Source organism: Aegilops tauschii, chromosome 5 (assembly GCF_002575655.3).
Source record: "Aegilops tauschii subsp. strangulata cultivar AL8/78 chromosome 5, Aet v6.0, whole genome shotgun sequence".
NCBI lineage: Eukaryota > Viridiplantae > Streptophyta > Magnoliopsida > Poales > Poaceae > Aegilops > Aegilops tauschii.
In genome coordinates, this window is record NC_053039.3 from 444427652 (window position 1) to 444450384 (window position 22733).

The 22733-nt window shown below is 57.9% G+C and overlaps 1 protein-coding gene across 1 annotated transcript; it reads right to left on the bottom strand.

The window, feature by feature from the left end:
* Positions 1-2278: 2278 nt before the first annotated feature.
* On the bottom strand, positions 2279-4847 carry LOC109773404 (ornithine decarboxylase 1B, chloroplastic). The gene has a single exon (XM_020332094.4). It carries the CDS (start codon positions 3628-3630, stop codon positions 2404-2406), a length of 1227 nt encoding a protein of 408 aa, XP_020187683.1. The 5' UTR covers positions 3631-4847; the 3' UTR covers positions 2279-2403.
* Positions 4848-22733: the final 17886 nt, after the last annotated feature.

A 22733-nucleotide genomic window follows, 5' to 3' on the forward strand; every position in this document is an offset into this window, starting at 1 on the left:
CCAGCTTATATATCAAGATCACAATAGATCTTGGACAATTACATCAGGAAAATCAAGATATGCCCATGATATGATATAATGATACTGGCTACTTATTGATACTAACAATGCCATATCAATGACTGACTATGCAGGAATAGCCTTCTTATGAAAGTCATCTAAATAGACTTTAATGGTTGCTTCACTTATCATTCTAACACAATTACTTTATATGAACATTCAAAATATGAATGGCTTAACAAAATGGTTGACCACACTCAAAATGATGTGGCTAAGATTCATTAGAATCACATATTATTATTTATCAAGATAATATCACTTGTATCATTGAAATACATTAGGTTATATGAAGAGTAATATCAGAAATAAATTACTCATAAATTATTGTGAAGATCTAACAGATTATTCATAGTGTTATTACCAACTTCTACATTCCATTGTCATGCCAATGGAACTAATATAACAAAACCTCTAGAGTTGGGAAGTTCAGGAGGAGTAGACTCCAAAATTATAACCTAATAATAATAATTAGATTCATATATTGTACTCCTTTTCCCTTCATGGGTTTTCCCCTAATGGTTTCTCCTAAAAGGGTTTTAATGAGACAATATAGATACAAGTGTTTAGATATGTCATATGAGTTTCTTCATGTATTTTCCCACTGGATTTTAGAGGGGGTTTTCAGTGACATATGAGATCACACTATTTTCCGTTATGAGTTTTTCTTTCAAAATTTCACATAATGGTGTTTAATGAGGTGATATCTTCTCAAGACAATATGTGATAATTTCAATTTTCCCATATCGGGTTTTGAAGGAAAGTACATAAATCATTTTTTTTATAAACTCACTAATGAGTTTTCTCCTCCTTCAGAGGTTTTTCTCTTATGAGTTATTAAGAGACAACAATCATTATATGTTGTATCATTTCCTCCTTACTTTTTCCTCTAGGTTTAAATGAGTTTTAAGTTTCCATCATTTACGTTCACTTCTAAGCAACATCCCCACTAACCTTTCCCTGAATCTTCATTGGGTGAGCCCATATTTCCCAACCAAATGAAGCCACATCGCACAACCAAATGAAGCCACATCACTCTATAACTTGCAGTCCATAAGAGCAAGTCTAATGGTACATTCAGCAGTCTGTAAGGAATAGACTATTATATCTTGGATGAGTTGGGTGAGAGAGAAGATGAGAGAAGGAAAACAGGTTGTATATTAACAGAGCTGCAACACGAATTTTAAGAAACATTGTGAGAGTGTAAAATGGGTCATGTATTAATAAAGTAGTAATTCTTAGTAACTACTCCCTCCGTTCCTAAATATAAGTCTTTGTAGGGATTCCATTAGGTGGACTACATACGGAGCAAAATGAATGAATCTAAACTTAAAATGCATCTATATACATTCCTATGTGGTTCATAGTGAAATCTCTACAAAGACTTACATTTAGGAACGGAGGGAGTAGTTACTATAGATGTTGGCTATTAGATTGGCTATACCTGACATGGTAACTCCATATCGCTGGTTGTTGGCTACACTACGAGAAAACTCAATCTTAAATGTGGGAAAACAAAATCACAATATTAAATGAGTTAGTAACTCAATATCAATTTGTGAAGAAAGTTACTGCCATCTCTTTCCTCTTTCACAAGAAAAGCTCTTCTCCTTCCGTCGGCGCCGCTGCCGGTTCGCCCCATTTTCGATGGCCTCTAGGCCATGGAGGTGCAGAGGATATTGGCCCCTCGCCGGTGGGAGGGACCCCGTTCTGGTTCTTGTTAGGTTCAATGTCTTGGTTGGGGCTGTGTGGCGGCGGCAATGTCACTTAGTAGGAAAAATGTCACCCATGTTCTATCCCCATCCCGATGGTGCGTCTAACATCGTCAGAGGGCCTGTGGAGGTGTCTTCATTCGGGTGTTTACAGGTTTGATCCTTCTGATCTACGACTTTCTTCATCGACGATGGTTGCTACTCTGGTGCGTTGGTCCTATGGGGCCTTAGCCCGACGACTTCCCGACTGTCTACTACAACAAGGCTTGCCCGGCTCCGGTGAGGGAGGGACGGTGGCGGCGGCGCGCCTTCGGCTCGGTCCAGTGCTTGTAGTCGTTGCTAAGTGGTCCACGGACATGGTTGTAATTTTTATTACTTTTTTGTTATTTGTACTGTCATGATTGAAGATGAATAGATTGGAAATTTCTCGATTTTTTTGAAGAAAGTTTCGTTTAAGGAGACAATAGAATAACGATCCACATTGGATACATATATATACCTAATTAAAATAAAAAATAGAACAAACAAAAGCACATACATTGTGTACGAGCTTAATTACAGCTCTTCATTGTACTGCGAAAACAAATCGAATGGCGTGTGCTACGTAGTACGTGGCCACATCATAAGTTCCATATCAGCTTGAGTAGGCCAAGTAGGTCTTGATGTCCGAGGTGGAGAAGCCGTTGAAGTTGGAGCCGGAGGCGGTGGTGTAGGCGCCCATGTCGTCGAACACGAGCCAGTCCCCTACGCTCATCTCTGGCAGCTGGTACCCGGTCACCACCGTGTCGAGGGAGTCGCACGTCGGCCCGAACACCGTCGACGTGTACGTCTTCTCGCCGGCGCGCGGCACGGCGAGCGGCCTCGGTTGGGGCACGTAGTGGTCCATGGGGATGCAGCTGAGGGTGCCGTAGAGGCCGTCGTCGATCCAGTACTCGCGTACCTCGCCGCGAGTGCGCTTCCCGATGACCCGCGCCGCCATTGTGAAGGCGGTCTCGGCGAAGTACCTCCCCGGCTCGCCTATCACCTCCACGCAGGGAAGCTCCCCGAAGTAACGCTCGAGCGCCGCGTTGATGACCGCGGCCGCCTCGTCGAACGCCGGGCCGGCCATGAACCCGCCGCCGATATCGAGCACGCGCATGGGCGGCATGCCGAGCCCGGCTGCCGCGTCGAAGACCCCGCGCGCGGCCTCAATGGCGCCCCGGTACACGTCCGTGTTGGACGCGCCGCTGCCGACGTGGAACGACACGCCAGCCACGTTGAGCCCCTCGCGCTGGGCGGCGCGGAGGAGCGGCAGGACCTCGTCCTCGTGCGCGCCGTACTTGGTGCCGAGGTCCACCCGGGCCTCGCCGCCGTCGGGGCCCTTGATGCGGAGGATGAGCTCGCAGCCCGGGTGGCAGCGCTTCACCTTGATCACCTCCTCCTCGGAGTCGTAGGTGGTGAGGTTGACGCCCACCTCAGCGGCGTACTCGAGGTGCGCCTCGGGCTTGCACGGGTTGGCGTACACGATGCTGGCGGGCTGCACGCCGAGCGCGAGCACGGCCTCGATCTCCCTGCGGCTGGCGCAGTCGAAGCCGGCCCCGAGCGCGGCCAGCGCGCCGAGCAGCGCCGGCTCCGGGTTGCACTTGACGGCGTAGCAGGCGCGCACGCCGGGGAGCGCGCGGCGCCAGCCGCGGTACAGGTCGACGACCCGGGCGAGGTCGAAGACGTAGAAGGCGCTCCGCACGCCGCCGGCTGCGATGGTGCGCATCAGCGCGGCGACGGCGTCCTTCTCCTTGAGCGCGTCCCGCCGGAACGCCAGCACCTTCTTGTCCTTCACCCCCGGCGCCACCAGCACCGCCTGCATCGGGCTGCTCCCAACCATCTCGACGACGGATGCGACTGTGAATATCTCACTTAAACAATGAGAGCCCAGCTCTGCGTGGTGAGTTACGGTTTCTCGGGGCGTGGCACGTGCACGAACAACCGTGTGAAGTGCGGCGAGAAGATCGCTGGCTCGGGGAATGCCTCTTGGCGTGTGTGGCTTGTTGGTTGCGACGGACTCGGCGTCTTATATAATGCTCTGGCGCCTCTGCCGGCGGCTTGGTGGCGAAGGATGAACCTAGAAGAAGTGGCCGGGTTAGGTTAGGTGGTGCGCGGTCAGAGAGCTCCGACGCCGCGGCAGGTGTGCGACGGTAGGTAGGCTGGCGCACTAGCTGGGGGGCGGCATCTCGTCCCCCGTCCCCCGTTGTCTCTGAAACGGTGTGGTGTGGTGTGCGGCCCAGCGCCAACGACTCTGAACATTTCGTCGCTTGCTGCGGCTGGTTCCAGGACTCTTCTTCGTTGCTTTGCCAGATCCGGGACTCTGTGTCGGGTCCGGTCAAACAAAATGGGAAGGTGCGCATGCTGTTCTTTATTCGGCTGCAATTTCAAAAAGGCTTCTATGAACATGTTCGCGGCACGTGTTGCCCAGGCTCTGGCCATTTTGGGCCGGCAAGCCCAAGCTTGGGCCTGGTACCAGATGGGACGTGTTGGGCCCTGGACCTCTTACTTTGCATGGCCTGGTTTCCATTATTTCAAAAAGAAAAAGAAAAGCTCGAAATCACTAATTAAGGAGTACTCGTTGCAAAGAACACTCCACCTTCCCAGGTCACGACAAGTGGCGCACATGCAGCGCACCATTTTTCGCAACCTAGGAGTTTTCCCTTTTTTCATACATCCGTTTATTCAAAACATTTTATCTCTTAAACTGTACGTCCAAATCTTGAACTGTTTTCACCGTTGGATTCCTCGCGTCGAGATCTTCAAAACTAGATCCCATATTGATAAGTAACTTTTTTTCACGAAAAAAATCGGACGAAAAAACCGAACCGGGAGCACGGGTTTTTTCCCTTTCCGAAAGAGGCACGCCCGTGCTTCTGGAGAAATGACAACCGTGCCTCTCGTGGAAGCAAAACCGTGACTATCGTGGAAGGAAAAAAAACAGAAAACACGTTTTTTTCCGTTTTCGAGAGGCACGGCCGTGACTCTCGCGAAAGCACAACCGTGCCTCTCGCGGAAGCAAAACCGTGACTCTCGTGAAAGAAAAAAAACAGAAAACGCGTATTTTTTCCCTTTCCGAGAGACACGGCCGTGACTCTCGCGAAAACACAACCGTGCCTCTCGCGGAAGCAAAACCGTGACTCTTGCGAAAAAAACAGAGAACGCGTTTTGTTTTTCCCTTTCCGAGAGGCACGGCCGTGACTCTCGCGAAAGAAAAAAAAACAGAAAACGCATTTTATTTTTCGTTTCCGAAAGGCACGGCTGTGACTCTCGCTAAAGCACAACCGTGCTTCTCACGAAAGAAAAAAAAAGAAAACACGTTTTTTCGCACAAATATTTTTTTGATCAAAAAGCTAAGGAAGACCGGGGAAAAACCAAAACGTCGAAAAAACCGTTTAAAAAGCCGAAAACGAGTGCGGAAAAATAAAAAAAATCCGAGGCTCCCGAATGGCTGAGAGCGAGCCAAGTGGCGCTGATCGTTGCGAGGCTCCCGAAGGAGCGCTCGTTAACTAGTTGCTCTCAGAAAAGCTTCCAATCTATTCATCAAACACAATTGCAGTAAAATAAATAAATAAATAATACATTTATGTACGTAGACCACCTACCGATGACTACAAGTACTGCAGCAAGTCGAAGACATGCCGTAGTCAGCTTCGTCTTCACCAGAGCAGGCAAAACATTGTTGTAGTAGATAAACGAAAAGTCATCATGTTAAGGCCCTAAGGGCATGTCCAACGCGGACCCTTAAACCGCCCGTAACTGTCCGGACCGCTCGGTCTGAACGCGGTTTGCCATCCAACGCGAGCCTGTATTGGTTCACCGAGAGGTCCAGACGTACTTTTTTTTGGCGAACCCGAGACAAACGTGAGTGAAGGGGGAAGGGCTTTCGGGAGTCTAGATAGCAGCCACGCCCGTTTCTGACGGCTGCTCGTTTCTGACTGCCCTGGCCCACCCAAAACCCTTCTAGGACCCCGCGCCTCCATCCTCCCCATTTTTCTCTCCTTCCTTCTTCTCTCTTGCCTTCGCCCCTGCTCCACCACCCCGGCCGCCACGCCACCCCTGCCGGAACTCTACGTCTCCATCACCTTCAGCGTTCCAACCGGGCTCCACCCCGCATCTCCTCCATCGTCGTTCAACCCCTCTCCTCCGACCGCTCTGGCAGGTACCATCTGCTATTTCTATACTCACCATGTCTGACAGCTGTTCGATGAATTATCGGAGCTAAAAAAGTTGTCCCTTCTTCTTTCAAGCTATGGATTCCGATTTGGAGTACATATACGAGCACTATGTTGAGTCGTCCAACGGCTCCTCCGACAATGAGGACTACACGGATGAGTCAGCGATGATGCAGGCGGTTATTGAAGACGCGGAGCATGTGGAGGAGCATGTTCTTAATTTCAAGGGATCGATCAAGGGTCAGCACAGGGCGCGCGACCATATGACACTGATGGACAACTAGTTTGTCCCCAATGCACTCTTCGCTGACTATTTCGCCGGCGTTTTCGGATGCGCAAGACTGTATTCGATCATTTGTACCATGGCATCCAGTCCTATGATGACTTCTTCATCTTAAAGGACATCGTGGGAATGTAATATTTGAACTTTTTAGAATTTGAACTACTGCTGCATGCGGCTATTTGAATGTCTATACTCTATTTATGTGGCTACTTGAACATTTGAACTCTATGTATGCCGCTATTTGAATGTGCGGACTTTCAAAAAAAATTAGGGAAGCTGGATGTATGCGGGCAGCGTTGGATGGCCGCCTCCCGCATTCGTGTCCGCGAACGGATGCAGGAGAAAATTTGCGGGTTGGCACTGGAGATGCACTAAAGGACTAACACACCATAACAACAACCATTGCTGATCAAGCGAAATTTAAATCGCAAGGATCCAACCAGCGCACACACATGAACGCAGACGAAAGAAGACCGTTGCAAAGCAGATCCAACGAAGATAATCACCAATTAAATCCCGCAATATCTGATGGAGGTACATCTCCGCACGCCCTCCGACAATGCTAGATGCACCGTCGGGACGGGTTCTAAGCAGGGAGAACCTTATTCCATCTATAGGGAGCCACTGTCGTCTCGTTTTTCTGAGCAGAACACAAACCCTAAAAGCTTAGAAAAAACACCTAAAAACAAGAAGGAGCCTTCCCACCGACAATGGTCGGGATCGACCATGCCACCATGGCCCTAAGGCCATAGAAAATGAGGGAGATCGACGACGACGTTGGTAGAGGCGGAAAAACTGTCGGAGTAAAATGACCACGGGTAGCCTCAACAACCCCCCATGGTATTTCAAGACATCGGGGCTAGCTGCGCCCCTCACACCTCCAGGACGAACGAACGGCTTCATGGGTCGTCTGGTCAAGGAGGCCGAGTGCTAGAAGGCGGCAAGGCACCAGAAGGCGGCCACGAGGAGGCCGGCTTCTAGTAGGCGGCACCTCATACCCTCAAAGTTTGCACCCACATAACTACGACGGGACAGGGCGTGGCTACAGTGTGACCTGCCACCCCCAAATCCAGGGCGGAGCGTGGCTACAGTGCGGTGTACCAAGCGGACACCCCTCGCCCGGCGCGGAACTGTTCCCACATGGCCCGTGACATCACCTTCGACAGGAGGAGCCATGCTCCCACGATGGCCCGTTGGTACGGCCCGCAGGCAGCGGGCCCTACCTGTCGGCGAGCCCCAGAAGGTGGCGAATCTCCAGCAGGCGGCCACGGTGGCGGGCCGCCTCCTAGCAGGCGGCCCTTCACCCCCTCGGAGTCTGCGCACCATTAATCAGATAAGACGGGGTGTGGCTACAGTGAGCGCCCGCCAGGCGGCGGGACTGTAGCCACGCTCCCCCCGACCAGGCCTCCGTCATCAGGGGCGAGGCTACAGTACAAAGCGGTCGGTGTGGCCCACAGGAGGTGGGCCCTACCTATCGGCCGAGATCATGGCAGTCGGCGGGGCTCACCAGGTGGCGGGCCTAGCAGCCGGCGGAGAAGCCGGCGACCAGAGACACTGACGGCCGGGTCCTACACCCAGCGGGATTACCATTGTATCCCTGGGGGCAGGCCTATATAAACCCCCAGGCTTCCCCATGCAAAGGGTTCAGAACCTTAGAAGTCACACACACCCACATAGAGAGAGTGGAGTAGAGCTAGACCTGCCCTTCTTTTTCCTCTAGCCAAACAGCTCAAGGAGCAACCTTGTAGCCACTTTTTTGAGATAGTGATCATGTGGAGACCCCGCAGAGCAGGATTAGGGGTGTTATCTCCGAGGAGAGCCCCGAACCTGGGTAAGATTCACAGGCGTATGCGGTCTCGCTCACTCCTGCATCTAGAGCCCGGCGACGTACTCTTGTCCCCATCCATGATAAGCCACCCCTGGCATATGTCGCATGATAACCCCGACATTTGGTGCCCACCGTGGGGCTAGGTGCACCGTCGTCCGGAAACATGTTCTGGACGGGAACCCTCCTTCTTCCTGATGAGCGCAGCAAGCCAGGCACGCCTGATGGCGTTTGCGCCAACACGCTGCGCGGCGTGGAAGCTGCTTGCGTCGCAAGCTGCCTCGCTGACCTCGTCGGCGGGATCTGCCTCTCCGACGAGCCTGCCCCCGGCACGGGGGCATTCAGCTCAGAGATCTGCCTCCTCGACCTCCTCGGCAAGCTTCACATCGCTGACGAGCCCGCCTCCGTCCTGGAGTCAATCGGCTCCACCGACCCGCCCGTCGGCATGATCAACGACACCAACGCCGCACCCTCTGTCGCCTTTCCCGATCATGTGGTGATCGTCGATGACCCGCTTCCCGATGCTGACAGCAGTGCCAGCACCAGCACCGTCATGGAGGTGCTGGTCATCAGCCACGATGGAGCCTGTGATGGAGCGGGCCAGGACCCATTGCAGGCGGCAATGCAGAACCTGTCCGCGCCTGTTGAGCCCGGCGCGAACGGCGAAACGTTGGAAGCGTGCCGCGTTGCACTCCTTGACAGCGCCAACAAGTTGTCAACCATGAGACGCCTCACCGAGACCTACCAGCGCGAGATCGACCGCGCCGTCTACGGCACGCCGGCTCCTGGCGGGCCCAGCCGCATGGGCATGGTCCGGCAACGCGGCGCTGCCATCGCCAGCATGCTGGGGGCCGACCGGCCTGTCTACGCCACCCCCATCGAGAACTTACGCGTCGCGCAGGCGGGTGCAGACAAGCTGGACCACCTGGAGGGCGACGAGCGTCGTTCATGACAGAGCGCGTCCAGCAGCTCATCGACGCGGCCGCCGCGTGCTGGAACCCGGCGTACAAGCTGAGAATTACCCCCACCCCCCCGCCGTAAGCACGGGGCGAACTCCCGGTCGCTGACAGTCGGCGCCCGTGATCGACAAGACCAAGAGCCGGCTGCTAGCCGCAGCCGCACACGCATCACCATCGAGCGCGACCAAGACGGCCGCCCACGAGCAGTGAAATGGTGGGACGATCGTCGGCCTCCCCCGCGCAGGGAGAGGTGCGCTTCCCCGCCGCCTGTTGTGCATCCAACTCTCGGAGGCCGGCTGGGCCCCCATGAAGGAGTCGGAGAAAACGACGCCCGCCACCGGATCGACTGACTGGCTCGGTCCCTGGCGGTAGAAGAAGAAGATCCAATCGGTCCGCCTTGTTTCGGGCCCCGCATTCGCGACGAGCCCTTCCCCAAAGGGTTCTCGCTCCCTCGAGACACTCCCAAGTACAACGGCTCCGTGAAGCCGGAAGATTGGCTGGTTGACTACTCCACCGCCGTCAACATAGCAAACGGCAACAAGCGAGTTGCCGTGAAGTACGTTCCGCTCATGCTCCAGGGCACGACTCGGACATGGCTGAATAGCCTCAAGCCCTACAGCGTCAACAACTGGCTGGACTTCACCGAAGTCATCATCCGCAACTTCACCAGCACCTACAAGCGGCCTCCCAAGCCCCGCCAGCTCTCTTTGTGCGTCCAAGGCCCCACCGAGTCCACCCGCGACTAATTGACGCGGTGGGCCGAACTGCACAACTCCTGCGAAGCGGTGCACGAGGTGCAAGCCATAGAGTACTTCACTGCCGGGTGCCGAGAGGGCACCCTATTCAAGCACCGACTCCTCTACGACGAGCCGGCCACACTCGACGAGCTGCTGATCATAGGAGACAAGTACGCCACTGCCGACTCCTCCATGAAGTCGGAGCTCCGCGTGGACACCTCTGGAAGGTGCTCCCTCCGGCTCCTCAGACTCCGGCTGGTGACTGCAGTCGGTGCCAGCAGTCGAACGACAACAAGCGCAAGGCCCAGCAACCGGCATCCACCAGCCGGCAGGTGGCAACAGTCGAAGACCAGCAGCCTGAGGGACAACCCGGCCCCAAGCGCCAGAAGGGCAGCAAGCCTGCTTGGTTGCCCGCCTTCTCCTATGAGCAAACCCTTGATGCACCCTGCAAGTTCCACGGCGGCGCGAAGCCGTCCAACCACACAACTTGGAAGTGCCACTGGCTCACCCGCATCGCCAAGGGCGAAGGACTGCCGCCTCCGCCTGCTGGCCAGCCGGCTCCGCCTCCTCAGCAGCCGGCGGCCCGTCCAGTCGTCGCAATCCAAAACGAGTTCCCCGAAGAGCACATAGCCTATGTCGTCATCACTAGCGTGGTCGATGATAAGCACAGTCAGCGTCAGCAGCACCGTGAGGTGAATGCTGTCGCCTCTGAAGTCCTAGAGTTCATGTACTGGTCCGAGAGGCCCAACAGCTGGAGCCGTGCTGACCACCCGGAGGTGATGCCTTCTCCGGGTTCCTACGCAATGGTGCTCGAATCAACCTTCGCAACTGAGAGGCGGGCCTCCCATTTCTCCCGGATTCTGATAGACAGCGGCAGCATCATCAACATCCTCTACCGCGACACCATCGAGAACCTGGGCATCAGAGAAAAACAGCTGCAGCCCACTCGGACTGTTTTCCACGGCATTGTGCCCGGCCGGTCCTACTCTCTAATCGGCAAGATCAAGATAGATGACCTCTTCGGAGACAAAGATCATTTCCGCCGCGAGCCCATCTGGTTCGAGGTGGTTGACCTGGAAAGCCCCTACCACGCGCTCCTGGGCCGGCCAGCTCTCGCCAAGTTCATGGCGGTGCCCCACTACGCATACCTCAAGATGAAGATGCCGGGTCCCAAGGGGATCATCACCATTGTCGGTGACTACAAGAAGTCGGTCGCGTGCGCCACCGCCAGCAGCCGGCTGGCCGAGTCCCTTGTCATTGCTGAAGAGAAGCGCCTCCTTGACTGGGTTGTGGCCATGGCCAGCAAGCAGCCGGACTTATCACCCGACCCCAAGGAATCAGAGACTCAGGGCTCCTTCTAGCCGGCCAAAGAGACCAAGAAGATTGCTCTGGATCCAGAGCACCCGGAGAGGCATGCTATTGTGGGGACCAACCTTGATAGGAAATAGGAAAGCGAGCTCGCCGATTTCCTCCGTGAGAATCGGGACATCTTCGCATGGTCTCCCAAAGACATGACGGGTGTTCCGGCGGATTTTGCCGAGCACAAGCTACATGTCAGATCAGATGCAAAACCAGTCAAGCAACCCCTCCGCCGCTTGTCAGAAGAGAAGAGAAGAATTGTTGGTGAGGAGATCGCCCGGCTTCTAGCAGCCGACTTCATCATGGAAGTATTTTTTCCAGAATGGCTTGCCAACCCAGTCCTTGTACTGAAGAAGAATAACAAGTGGTGCATGTGCATTGATTACACTAGCCTCAACAAAGCCTGCCCCAAAGATCCGTTTGCTCTACCTCGGATAGACCAAGTGATTGACTCCATAGCCGGATGCAAGCTGTTGAGTTTTGTGGATGCCTACTCTGTCGGATGTGGGGTTCCGGCAAAACCCTTAAGGTTTGAACTCTGGGGTGCGCGCGAAGTTCTTTCCCTCCTACCGATCTACGCCCTAGCTCGCTAAGATCTCACGGATGAACTCGATGAACTAACAACACGGAAGGACACGAGATTTATACTGGTTTAGGCCACCGTTGTGGTGTAATACCCTACTCCAGTGTGTGGTGGTGGATTGCCTCTTGGGCTGATGAAGAACAGTACAAGGGGAAGAACAACCTCCTGAGGTTGAGGTGTTCTTGTGCTCTGTGGACTTGTGGATGAGAACCCGATCGGATCGACCTGCCTCTACTGTGGGGGCTAGCTCTACTTATATAGGCCCTGTTCCTCTCCCCAAATATTGAGCGGGAAGGGAGCCAACAACGGCAGGCGAATTTGAAAGGGGATAGCTAGTACAAGCTATCCTGACAAAAGCGGTCTTCGCCCGCAAAAGGCTTTGGTGGTGACGCCGTCTTGGGCTCCACGGTGACCTCCATCTTGCCGTCCTGCTGGTCTTGGTCTCGTTGCACCGATATGGAAACGTTTGCCTGATGCCTCGGTACTCCCCGCTTGCGCCTGCCTCCTTAGCACCAAAGAGGAAACAAGGACACTGCGCGCGCTGGCGCCCGCCTGGTGCCGGTCGTCATGGCTCACGTCACGAGAGCCTCGCGAGGTTTGCCCCGCCTTGATATCTCCGCTCCTCGCGAGCCTGCCTGGAGAGGTCGCTCCTGCGGAGGTCTTGCGTCATCCGCCTCGCGAGGATTGGCCCCTCGCGAAGGTCTTGAATGCCTTGTTGGTGAAGATGGGCCGCACAGGCCCGCTAGCATAGCCATGCCGTGGGCCACAGGCAGGCAAGTCTGGGGACCCCCGTTGCCCCCAGGCCCAAGGTGCGCTCGGGCTTGGCTTCGCGGCGAAGCTAAGGGTCAAGCACGGAGCGCCGCGGGTCCCCAAAGCCTGCGGGCTCGGTCGGCGCATGGCGGTTTATTGGACGTGGGCGTCTCCACTCCCCCACGCGGCCTTGGCAATTGCCTGTCCTGACAAAAGGCTGGCGCAGACAGTGTTTGCCTTCATTGTTTCTTCCTCGCCTTGCTCCAGATCCCCTTTCTCGCTCCCCACCACCGGTACCTCCAGATCTGCTCCAATCTTGCTCCGCATCTGCGACCCATGGCACCGTGCAAGACCAAGACCTCCTCGGCGCCGGCTTGGTATGAGCCAGCTCTTGAAGCGCCCACCGTCACGGAATAGAGCCTCGCCTCCGTGTGTCTGCTGACGTCGGGGGAAAGCAACGAAGGGGGGAAGACGGAGCTCCGTCTTGCCTCCGACGTGCCGGAGCCTGAGGGAAACACCTTCTTCCCCTTCTTCTCGAGCAGCATCATTGTCGGGTTGGGTCCCCCCTTCTCCGATTTCTTTTTTGAGGTCCTCGACCACTACGGGTTGCAGGTGTTGCACCTCCATCCCAACTCTATCCTCCTCCTGTCCATCTTCGCCTACTACTGTGAGTACCTGGGTGTGATGCCATCCGCGGCGCTTCTACGCCACTTCTTCTTCCTTTGCGTCAGTGAGGGACATATCTCCGGGCGCGCCAATTTCATCGCATCTGGCAAGGCCAACTCAATCTCGAGCACCGGGAAGAGGGCCGACAATATCCGGGCCAAATGGGTCATGATGGACGCCAAGCGTGCCCATCCGCGTTTCGCCTTGCCAACGGAGGCGCCCCAGTTTAACAAGGGGTGGCCCTGCGAGAAGCTCACTGACGAGCGGGCGTCGTCTGAGCTGGGGTAGATGCAGACCGACCTGAAGCCAGGTAACGCGAAGGCGGCGAAGGTCACAGGGGCCATGCTCTTGAGGGAATTCTTGATGCTGCGCGTCGCCCCGCTCCAGGCGTGGTCGCGCCCCTTGTGGGAGCTTGGAGATGAAGAAGACAAGACCCGCCTGAGGCCAGGGGCCCTGCCTGGCGACAAACTGGCTGTTGTCCTGCGCCTCCTGGTCGGGGACAAGTAGGAGTACCCGCCGAGTGCCTTCGCTCCCTTGTTCCTCCGCAAAGATTGGGAGCCGCTTGTGCTTTCCAGGCCGACCTTCAACGCACGCGGGCTGGTGCCGCCTGCGCTCTCCGGAGCCCCAGCAGCACCGAAGCCGGTGGAGGTGTCCTCCGATGAGTCCGGCGGGGGAAAGGAAGAAGAGGGGGATTTGGAGGCGACCCTCGAAGAGATGGGGGAGAACTCCCCCTTGAACAAAGCTGAAATCCTCCGCGCCCTTCCTGACGACGCCGAAGTCGAGGTCCGCCAAGAGGAGAGGGAACTGCCTGTCGTCCTGACGAGGAGTAGGTCGTCACTGATCCCTCGGGATGTCGCCCCCGCCTTGGCGCCGCCTGGGGATGTCTCCAGCTCTCCTGCTGCGCCGCCTTCTACCGCCGGGGCCCGCACGCCCACTTCCCAGGCTCCGAGGCTTTCAGGCTTCAAGCTCCCCAAGCGGAACTATGTCGCCGTGGATCAGTAAGTGTTCAACCTCCATCTTGTTTTTGCTCTTGTCGCTGCTTCCTGACTTTTGTGTTTGGCTGCCCAGGCCGCTGCCCGCGGCAAAGAAGAGGAAAGAGGGTACGGTGACCGCGCCCTCTTCTGCTAAGAAAGGAGGCGCCAGCGCCCGCACCTCCCCAGCCCGGTCGTCTTCGCGAGGCCAGGAGGAACATCGCCGGGAGGAGTCAGCCCACATGGCCCCGCTGGCTCCCGAAGTGCCGGCGTCTGGCCCGGTTGAAGAGGTCCCAGCTGCTCCGGAGCCCACGGTCTCCCAGGCCTTGGTGACGGCGTCGTCTCCTCCTACTGCTGCACCTCCACTCCCAGGTTCTTCTGCTCCTGCTGCTGTTCTAGAGCGCGCTCTTTCGGAGATGACCCAGTTGCAGGCAGATCTCCTGAGCGCGGACCCGCGCCTGGTGGCCGGGCGCCTGGAGTTGGCCTCTGGCTGGCTTCATTCCGACCTGGCGGTCCGCGCGACGCTGAGCCAGCCAACACCATAGCCGATCGTGAGGCGGCGCTGAAAGACGCCAAGGCCGCCTGCGACCGCTGCCAAGAGCTGGAGGACGAGCTGAAGGACCTGCGCGACAAGCATGCCGAAGAAGCACGCGGCCGCCTGGTGAAGGAGGAGGAGATGAAGGCCCGGGAGGATGCCGTCAAGAACCGTGATGCTGAGCTGGATGAGTTTGGGAAGACGCAGGCCGCCGAGCGCAGCTGGCTGGAGGAGTTGGAGCGGAAGGTGAAGGCGAGGGAAGCCGATCTTGACGCCAAGGCGCGAGTCCTAGCCGAAGACCGCATGGCTGCAAGGCACTGAAGACACTCCACGAGCACGGCTTGGAGAGGCCGCTGTCCACCGATGAGGACGGCCCCGCCCTGCTGCTTCCTTCCTTGGTGAAGGCGCTTGAGGAGGTTGTGGATGGTATCGGTCCCATGGCAGAGGCAGAAGCTCGCGTCCTGTCTTCAGCTGCATTGACTCGCGTCTTCAGCCACCTACACCTTCGCGACCCCAACGCTTGTCTTGACGAGCTGCTGGAGCCTGTGGCTGAAGATCACTGCGAAGCCGCCGTCGCAGCCGTGCAAGGTCAGGTAGAGGCCCTGCTGAAGAGGTTCCGCGGCTTTGCCTCCGCACCCTTGTCCGGCGATGCCGCCAATCCCGCGGCCGGTGGTGCAGGTGAAGGCGTCGCTACCCAGGGAGGAGCACTTTCAGCAGGCGATGGCGGTGTCCAGGGGTGAGCTGCAGCTGATCTCCGGTTTCGTCCCTGTAACATGCATCAGGCCTCGTGGAGGCGTTAAACTTTCATTTGATATTGTGAGGACAATATGTTTTGTAATATTTGCTTCGAGATTTTGCGATTTCCTTCCTATCCGCTTTGTGTTCTGCGTCGGCAGAGCCCGGCCCTGCGCATACCTCGACCGCCGTTGGGCCGACCGGAGACCAAGACGGACCAAGGACTGAGGGGCTACGTGACCAATTAGGCTCCTGAGTCGCGATGCTCAGGAGTCCCCCTTGACGCGCAAATAGCTTATAGGGAGAGTACGCTAGGATAGACTAATGTTCTACGTCGGCAGAGCCCGGCCCCGCGCATACCTCAACCGCCGTTGGGCCGACCGGAGACTAGGACGGACCAAGGAGTGAGGGGCTACGTGACCAGTTAGGCTCCTCAGTCGCGATGCTCAGGAGTCCCCCTTGACGTGCAAACAATTTCCATACCTGCCCTCGCCGAGGCCTCGGGAGGGGCGTGCGACGACCAGGTCCGGGAGACCCGTTTGGGCGGCGTGCGCTTGGGCGTGACCCGAGAGCAGCCCCCAGGCCTGGGAGGCCTGGTTGGGTGGCGTACGCTTGGGCGTGACCCAAGCGCAGCCCCCGGGTCCAGCCCCCTCGCGCGGCTCTCCCGCGGGGAGGCATTGCGGTGAGGCCGGACGCTGAGCTCTGGGGCTCCCTGAGGTTGGTACGACCGTGGGGCCTCCCTCAGTTGTTTATCACCAGCGCGGAGCATAGTGCTTCCGCTTGTGCACGGGCATAGCCGCTCCTCGGCAGTGTCGACGGCCAGCGCGGAGCATGGTGCTTCCACTTGGGCGTGGGAGGGGGCCCCCCTCCAGGAGGAGCCCCCGGGGCGTGTACAGCCCCGCCCTGACACGTGGGTTGCACGGCAGGGCTGCGAGGTGTATCTAGGCACTCGTGAGCCAGCGAGGGACTCACGAGGCCCTACCTCAAGGCGGGTTGCGCCTGGTCTTGAGTCATTGATGGCTGTGTGTTCTTGCGAGACGGTTAGGTGCAAGCGCTCTACGTCCTCAGGTCCCGGCCCTCGAGCGAGCTCAGCCGCCGCTGGTATGCCAGGTCGCGATGCCGTGGTCAAGGACATGGGGTGAAGGCTGGAGAGCCAGTAAGAGCTCCTGAGTCATGATGCTCAGGAGCCCCCCTTTTAACGCGCAAGCGGATTGCATCATAGAGGAGTGGACCCATGGAGGGTGGCAACCGAGCAGACGGTAATCATAAGCAGATTAAGCATGGAAGACAAATCAACTTGGGTAAGTGCATAAAGATACATGCCACTGGGCCAGGCCCGAGCGTCTTGGGGATGATGCAGCCTGAGGGGCGCCCCCAACCAGGGAAGCTAAAGACATAAGCAAAAGGGGTACATGCCACAGGGACGGACCCACGCGGCCTGGGAATAATGCAGCCCGGGGGGCGCTCCCAGCTAAACGAACTTGGAAAATTTCACCTGGTTCTATTGGCGAAGGAGAGTTGGGGCAGCTGAAGGTACGCGGCGAAGGAATGGCTCCTCACGAGCCACCGGGGCCCTGAGCCTCGGGAGGCTCTGGGGGCTCGGGTGGTTCCCTGAAGACCGTCTCCATCTCCGCCAGGACGGCGTGGTACCTGGCCTCCTGAGCTGCCAGGACACGCCGCATGTTGCGCTGATAGGCTGACGCCACGCTCGGCAAGCCGAAGGGCATGCGAACGTAGCTGTGTGATGGGACCTCGCAACGGCCCACACGCGAAAGCCAGAAAAGCTCCTGAGATGCGGCCCTGTTGAGCCCTGGAACGTCGATGCAGACGTGCAGCCCGGCATCCTCGCCTGGATGGGAAGCTGCGCCTTGTGAGCGGCGGTTGCCGCGCATGGTCTTTGCGTCTTGCAGTTCCTGAGTGGTCTTGGTGATGAACTCCTGAGTGGTGGGCACTCTGCGCCCTGTGTTCTCCTGAGGGAAACGTGCCGCGAACCACGCCTCCAAGTGGTGCCCAAGCGCCTCCCTCGTGAGGTTGGCAAGGTCTGAGGCCCTCCAGAAGAGAGCCCCCGAGCCCGGCCCGAGGAAGGCGCCGGGCGCGCCTTCCTATGCGATGGAGGGAGGCGCCCCTGGAGCGGGCGCTGATCCTGACGAGGCTCCAGCTGCGTCGCCACCCTCCTGAGATCCTGCATGGCGCAGCTGCTTCTTCTTCTTGGGAAGGGCCTCAGGAGGGCCCTCGCCTTTGCTGTCGGGGTCGTCGATTGCTGCAGCTTCGAAGGCGCGCTTGAGGGAGCACACCACATCTCTCTCTTCACATGGGACCGTGATGATTCCGCCGCTTCCCGGCATCTTGAGGACGTTGTAGCCGTGATGGGTGACTGCCATGAACTTGGCCAGGGCCGGATACGCGAGGATGGCGTTGTATGGCAGGCGGATGTGCGCGACATTGAAGTCGATGAGCTCGGTGCGGTAGTTCTTGTGCTCCCCGAAGGTGACAGGCAGGCGGACCTGCCCTATCCGTGTGGTGGAACCATCGGTCACTCCTGAGAAAGGCTTGGTAGGCTGAAGTTGTTCATACGGGACTTGGAGGTTGTCGAACGTGTCGACGGATAGGACGTTGAGCCCTGCGCTGCCGTTGATGAGGATCTTGGTAACTTGCACATTGCTGATGACTGGTGAACAAAGCATCGGGAGGGCGCCAGCGGTGGCTGCGCACTTAAGCTGATCTGCCGAGTTAAAGGTGATGGAGCACTGGGACCACCTGAGCGGGCACATGGCCTCGAGCTTGGGGAGGACTGCATTCACCTCACGAGCGAACTGTTTGAAGATGCGCTGAGAGGCTGGGGCCTGAGCACCGCCCAAGATGCAGGCGATAGCACGCGGCTCCTGGAAGCCCCCAGCCCCCTCGTCCTGATGGTGATCGTCGTTTCTTCTTGGTGGTGGCGGCAGCGGGGGAAGACCGGCGTTGCCCTGAGGACGATCCTCATGAGGCTGGTCCCTCCAGGCGCCCTCGCGAGGATGGTCCTGCCAGCGGTCCTCACGAGGCCTGTCGCGCCACTCCTGGCGCGGGCCATGGTCGTCCCAGCGTCCGCCTCACGTCCTCCTCCTCGGCCGTAGCCCCGGTCACTGCGCTCGGGGCGTCGACAGAAGCGTCCTTCGCGAATGGCTCTGAGCTCTTGACAGTCGCTGGTGTTGCGGGTGTTCAGGTTGTGGAAGGCGCAGAACGGTCGGCTTCCCTTAGATAACTCGGGCTGGTCTGTGCCCCGCTTGGTGTCCGGCTCCGCTGCGAGCACAACTGCGTCCTTGCGCTTCACGTCCTTGGCCTTGGCCTTCTTCTCCTCTGCACCCGCAGCTGGCAGCTCGAGGAGGGAAAGGCGCCCCTGCTCAGCTCTTGCGCACTTGGTTGCTAGGTTGAACAGCTTCTGAGATGTTCACAACTCCTCGTGGATAGAGAGCTCCTCCTTCATCTTGATGTCGCAGACGCCGTCAGAGAACGCGGAGATGATGGCCTCGTTCGTGACCTTGGGGATCTTGAGGCGAGTGTTGTTGAAGCGTTGGATGTACTTATGGAGGGTCTCTCCTGGTTGTTGCTTGATGCGGCGCAGGTCACCCGCGGCCGGCGGGCGGTCGCGGGTGCCCTGGAAGTTGGCGACGAAGCGGTCGCGCATCTCATCCCAGGAGGAGATCGAGCCGTGCTGCAAGTTCAGGAGCAAGGAGCGGGCATCATCCTTGAGAGCCATGGGAAACCAGTTCGCCATGACTTTCTCGTCGCCATTGGCCGCTTCGATGCTCAGCTCGTAGAGCTGCAGGAACTCCGCAGGGTCGGCGGTGCCGTCGTAGCAAGGAGGCAGGTACGGCTTGAACTTTCCTGGCCAGGCGACGCTACGCAGCTCAGGGGTGAAGGCGCGGCAGGCAGCCGTGGTTGCCGGGGCCCGTTTCGGAGGTGGAGCTTGGTCTTGGTGAGGTCCGCGTGCCGCTACCGCCGGTAGCGCGCGGTCTTGGCGAGGTGGCGCGGGGAGCGTAGGTGCAGCTTCCCGCGGCCGAGGAATTTCTTGGCATCTTCTCTCTTCGCGCGCGGGCACCGGGCATGGTGGATCATGCTGTGGGGCCGCGCGCCTTGGTGCCAAGGCACAGTCTTGGGGCAGAGGTGGTGGAGGCGCTCCATAAGCCACGCCGCCTGTGGCTGGCGGATGGCGAGGCAGAGAGTGGGACGGCGCCGGGGAGCCCCCTGCGGCGCGGACGAGTTCGGCGACGCGGTCGAGCCAGTCCTCATAGAGGTCGTCGACCGGGTGATAGCACAGGAGCTCGTTCGCCATGAGGAGCGCGGCATGTGCGTCCATGGGAGCGCGACGTGCGTTGGACGAGGAACCGGCCGGGGTCAGCGATGGAGTGGCGGTGCGGCCGTCCTGCCGCACCGATGGGTGCAGCGAGGACGCTTGCTGCTCGTTCCCCGCCGGGCCGGTGGCGGCGTTGGCGGCAGGAGACGGAGAACGACGAGGTGGCCCACCGACGGGAACCGTCTGAGCAACGCGGGCGGTGAGAGCAGCCCGGCGCACAGCTCAAGCGCGGCGAGCGTCCGCCATGGAGACGATGGAGCGACGGAGCAACGAATCGACGGAAGGGAAGCTACGGCGCACCCCTACCCGGTGTGCCAAATGTCAGATATGGGGTTCCGGCAAAACCCTTAAGGTTCGAACTCTGGGTGCGCGCGAAGTTCTTTCCCTCCTACCGATCTACGCCCTAGCTCGCTAAGATCTCGCGGACGAACTCGACGAGCTCACAACACAGAAGGACACGAGATTTATACTGGTTCGGGCCACCGTTGTGGTGTAATACCCTACTCCAGTGTGTGGTGGTGGATTGCCTCTTGGGCTGATGAAGAACAGTACAAGGGGAAGAACAACCTCCTGAGGTTGAGGTGTTCTTGTGCTCTGTGGACTTGTGGATGAGAACCCGATCGGATTGACCTGCCTCTACTGTGGTGGCTAGCTCTACTTATATAGGCCCTGGTCCTCTCCCCAAATATTGAGCGGGAAGGGAGCCAACAATGGCGGGCGAATTTGAAAGGGGACAACTAGTACAAGCTATCCTGATAAAAGCGGTCTTCGCTTGCAAAAGGCTCTGGTGGTGATGCCGTCTTGGGCTCCACGGTGACCTCCGTCTTGCCGTCCTGCTGGTCTTGGTCTCGTTGCACCGATATGGAAACCTTTGCCTGATGCCACGGTACTCCGCTCCTGCGCCTGCCTCCTTAGCACCAAAGAGGAAACAAGGACGCTGCGCGCGCTGGCGCCCGCCTGGTGCCGGTCGTCATGGCTCACGTCACGAGAGCCTCGCGAGGTATGCCCCGCCTTGATATCTCCGCTCCTCGCGAGCCTGCCTGGAGAGGTCACTCCTGAGGAGGTCTTGCGTCGTCCGCCTCGCGAGGCTTGGCCCCTCATGAAGGTCTTGAATGCCTTGTTGGGGAAGATGGGCCGCACAGGCCCGCCAGCATAGCCACGCCATGGGCCACAGGCAGGCAAGTCTGGGGACCCCCGTTCCCAGAACGCCGACATACTCTGGTTACCACCAGATCAAGCTGAACCCGGCCGATCGGCTAAAGACTGCCTTCATCACACCATTCGGAGCCTTCTGCCACCTGACCATGACATTCGGCTTAACAAATGCCGGTGCTACGTTTCAGCGCTGCATGAAGAAGTTCCTCCTCAAGCAACTCGGCAGAAATGCCCACGTCTATGTTGACGATATTGTGGTGAAGACGGAGAAGCGCGGCACCCTCCTGGAAGATCTCAAGGAGACCTTTGATAATCTGCGCCGTTTTTAAAGCAAGCTCAACCCAGAAAAGTGTTTCTTCGGAGTCCCAGCCGGCCAGCTCCTTGGGTTCCTTGTCTCAGAACGCGACATCGAGTGCAACCCTGTGAAGATCAAGGCCATCGAGCAGATGGAGAGACCTGCCCGACTGCGAGACGTCCAGAAGTTCACCGGGTGCTTGGCAACCATCAGCCGCTTCATCAGTCGGCTGGGTGAGAAGGCTCTTCCCCTGTACCAATTAATGAAGAAAACCACCCACTTTGAGTGAAACGACAAGGCGGATGAGGCCTTCCTCCAGCTCAAGAAGATGCTGACTACGCCGTCTGTCCTGGCGGCTCCGGTTGCTAAGGAGCCCATGCTCCTCTACATCGCCGCCACCAGCCAGGTGGTCAGCACTGTCATTATGGTCGAGCGTCTAGAAGACGGCAAAGCAGAGCCGGTCCAGAGGCCCGTGTATTACTTGAGTGAGGTGCCGTCAAATTCCAAGCAGAACTACCCCCACTATCAGAAGATGTGCTACGGCGTGCACTTCGCCGGCAAGAAGCTCAAGCCATACTTTCAAGAGCACTCCGTCATGGTTGTCTGCACCGCCCCGCTTGCTAAGATCATAGGCAACAGAGATGCGTCAGGCCGGGTGGCCAAATGGCCCATCGAGCTGGCTCCCTACACCATTTTCTACCAGCCTCGCACCGCCATCAAGTCCCAAGCGCTAGCCGACTTCCTCGTCGACTGGGCCGAGACCCAGAACCTGCCGCCAGTGCCGGATTATACCCATTGGTGGATGCACTTTGATGGCTCAAAGATGCACACCGGTCTGGGAGCCGGCATCGTCCTCACCTCTGCCAAAGGCGACAAGCTCAAGTACACGTTGCAATTCACTTTGCAGCCTCCAACAACCTGGCTTGGACTCCGGCTGGCCAAGGAGATTGGCATCCACCAGATTCTGTGCTACGGTGACTCGGACTTGGTGGTCCAGCAGTCGTCTGGCGACTGGGACGCCAAGGATGCAAACATGGCAAGCTACCGCTTCCTCGTCCAGCAGATCAGCGGATACTTTGACGGGTGCGAGTTCCTTCACGTGCTATGGGCGGACAACGAGCAAGCTGATGCCCTGGCACGGACCGGCTCCACCCGGCAAGCAATACCAGCCGGCGTCTCCCTCTAGTGCCTCCACAAGCCGTCTATCAAGCCTTCGCAGGAATTAGAGTCCATCTTCGTGCCAACTGTCCCCGGAGCAGTCGGATCCGGCTCGGGGACTACAGAAGTCGCACCCGGCCCGAGGACTTCAGAACCCGGCCCAGGGACTGCGGTAGTCGGCCCGGGGACTTCGGCAGGCAGCTCGGGGACTGCAGCACTCGCACCCGGCCCGGGGACTTCAGAACCCGGCCCGGGGCTGCGGCAGTCGGCCCTGGGACTTCAGCAGGCGGCTCAGGGACTGCAGCAGTCGCACCCGGCCCGGGGACTTCAGAACCCGGCCCGGGGGCTGCAGCAGCCGGCCCGGGGACTTCAACAACGTAGCAAGCGGCAGTCGACTCCAACCCGCCGCATCCCAACCCAACCGCCC

Coding starts and splice junctions, on each gene's coding strand:
- LOC109773404 (XM_020332094.4), bottom strand. CDS start 3,630: ATGGTTGGGAGCAGCCCGATGCAGGCGGTGCTGGTGGCGCCGGGGGTG.